This window comes from Hoplias malabaricus, chromosome 15 (assembly GCF_029633855.1).
Source record: "Hoplias malabaricus isolate fHopMal1 chromosome 15, fHopMal1.hap1, whole genome shotgun sequence".
Taxonomy (NCBI): domain Eukaryota; kingdom Metazoa; phylum Chordata; class Actinopteri; order Characiformes; family Erythrinidae; genus Hoplias; species Hoplias malabaricus.
The window spans coordinates 33389963-33392462 of NC_089814.1; the positions used below are offsets into that span (position 1 = coordinate 33389963).

At 39.7% G+C, this 2500-nt stretch overlaps 1 protein-coding gene across 1 annotated transcript in view; it reads right to left on the reverse strand.

Moving 5' to 3' along the window:
* Positions 1 to 84: 84 nt before the first annotated feature.
* Positions 85 to 2500, reverse strand: part of tcf4 (transcription factor 4) — a 122094-nt gene continuing 119678 nt past the window's right edge. Inside the window, exon 9 of the mRNA XM_066645603.1 lies at positions 85 to 213. Coding sequence (XP_066501700.1) covers positions 199 to 213 — 15 coding nt within the window. The 3' untranslated portion in view covers positions 85 to 198. The remainder of the gene's footprint in view (positions 214 to 2500) is intronic.

A 2500-nucleotide genomic window follows, 5' to 3' on the forward strand; every position in this document is an offset into this window, starting at 1 on the left:
TTAAAGGAGGCTGAGTTTGACCAGCTTTAATTGCGCAAAATATATCGAAAAATACACGCATTCCTCTGGCCTCAGGGACTCAAAGCCGAGGGAGAGACAGGTGTGTTCCACACAGCAGCGATTCCAACGACCCCTGAGCTTTTCTTACTGGAGCTGAGCGCTGCTGTTCCATCCGTGTCCTGAAGGGGGCGCACAAGCTCAGGAAACAGGGATCTGAGGACACACGGGAGATTAACGTCCCGACTGCTCCTTCTGGTAGGCCTAACTTAATTTAATTAACGCTGTCTACTTTAAACAAACTCAGGCAGAGGCAGAGGAGAGAGGGAGAGAGAGAGAGAGAGAGAGAGAGAGAGAGAGAGAGAGAGAGAGAGAGAGAGAGAGAAACTGACAAGGAACGCTTTCTGATTTGAACGTGGGAAAGAAATCCGTTCAACACCAACGCTGAGCTCCCTATTCACTACTCCCTCCACTCGTGCACTAAATAGTACACTACTATAGTAAACATAAATAGGCCTACACCCTCATCACCAAGGGGACCTTTATTATACAAAGTGGAAAAGATCCCTAAGTCCACCTCCAAAGTTATAGGATCATTAGCTGTAAATGATCCCTAAATTTCTAGGGAACCTCCTTAAATACACCACACAAAATACACTACTATTGTGAACGGATATGGACCCTAAACACCATAATAAAATCGGTACACTATTAAAAGAAATGTAAATGAGCCCTAAATTCCTAGGGACCTTGTTTAAATAAATATCATAAGTGTTCCCTAGATTAGCGCACCAAATATAGGGAACAGAAAAAGGTCGCTAAGCATCTTGGGAAATCGCTAATCACCTAGGGAACACTGTTTGGGAACATGAATGATCCCAAATCATTTAGCGCACTTTGCTACAGGGTAGAAAAAATGGTCCCTAATAATCTAGGGAACAAGAATGGTCCCTAATCACCAAGGGAACCCTGTTACTATGGACAAACCCTAACAACCTAGGGAACATCATTACAGGAATCCAAAACGTATTTGTTACAATGGTGAACCAAATACCCACCCTAATCCCTAAAATAACACTTATACACATGTATTATATGGAACAGAATGTGTCCCAAACCATCTAGGGAGCATTAGAGCTCTTCCTAACAACACAGGGGACATTAATAGTCCCCTGCTTAATGTTCCCTATAGCAGAGCACTGTATACAAGACTATTTTAGGGAACAGAAATGGCCCCTAATCATGGAGAGTGTAACTGGTGCCTTCTGACGTAGGGAACACTTTTATATAGAATCAAACGGGTCGCTATGATAAGGACACAACTACAGTGAACAGAAATGGAGCCTAATAATGTAGGGACCCTTGTCCTTAACCCCTGCTCCCTACACAGGAGCTCTGTGTAAATATCAGACGGAATGGAAAGTGCCCCTAGTCACAGTTACTTTATTGTGAAGGTTGCTTACATAAAGCCCTGCATTCAAAGCCTTAAAAAACATAATTAACCAAGATTTGAGGCTATTGCCCATTTATGTGTGCGGCAGTTTTATCAAAATAAAAGTCCTCATTAATGGAATAATGTACTTGGCTTAAAGAGTGATTTTAATTCTGGGTATTTATATATATATATATATATACTTTAGTATATGGTAACTTATCAGCCAAGCCGTCCAAAAACATCTAGGACAACAATCTAATAACGGGCAAAATAAAAGTCCCACCAATGACAACAGTGTCACATTTAATATTTTCAAGATAAAAGAGAGTTTAATGAAATATCAAGATAACTTTTAGCTTGTTTTGAATATACTCAAGGATATCAGTCACCAGCAGAGAGAGAGAGCGAGAGAGAGAGAGAGAGAGAGAGAGAGAGAGAGAGAGAGAGAAAAGGTGGAGGGGGTATAACCCATTATTTTCTCCAATAGTATATTATATCATAGGCTTTTTACATTTATTTCCTGCACCATGCGCCCAATTAATAAGCAACAAACATATAAACAAATAAATAAACATATTTTAAAAATACAGATGGAAAGAATAAACATATATATATATATATATCTCATTCCTGATTCAAACTAATTTCCTTTTGATTACCGCATTATTCCCAGGTTTTCTCTCTGGCGACGGCATAATTGTGCCGTAAGTAAATTAACTTCGCAAACACTTCGCCTTACAATAACACGGCCCGCTTTTCTCCACCCGCAGAAAAGCTCGGCCCCTGGGGGTCAATTAGGGGCCGCAGCTCTGTGAGCTACAGAAACGGATACAAGCAGGAGATAGTTATCGCCATCGTTTTTACAAAAGAATAGTCCTTGAGTGGGAATTAAAGTGGTATTTTATTTATTTATCGATTCCCTCAGAACATGTCTGATACTTACAATTGTGAATAAAGTATTACTTTATGAGTTTACAACACGTACAGATACAAATAAATGTCTTTATAAATATAACAATTTGACATCATACTATTCACAAGGAGATTTGAGGAGCGTTGAGGTGAATG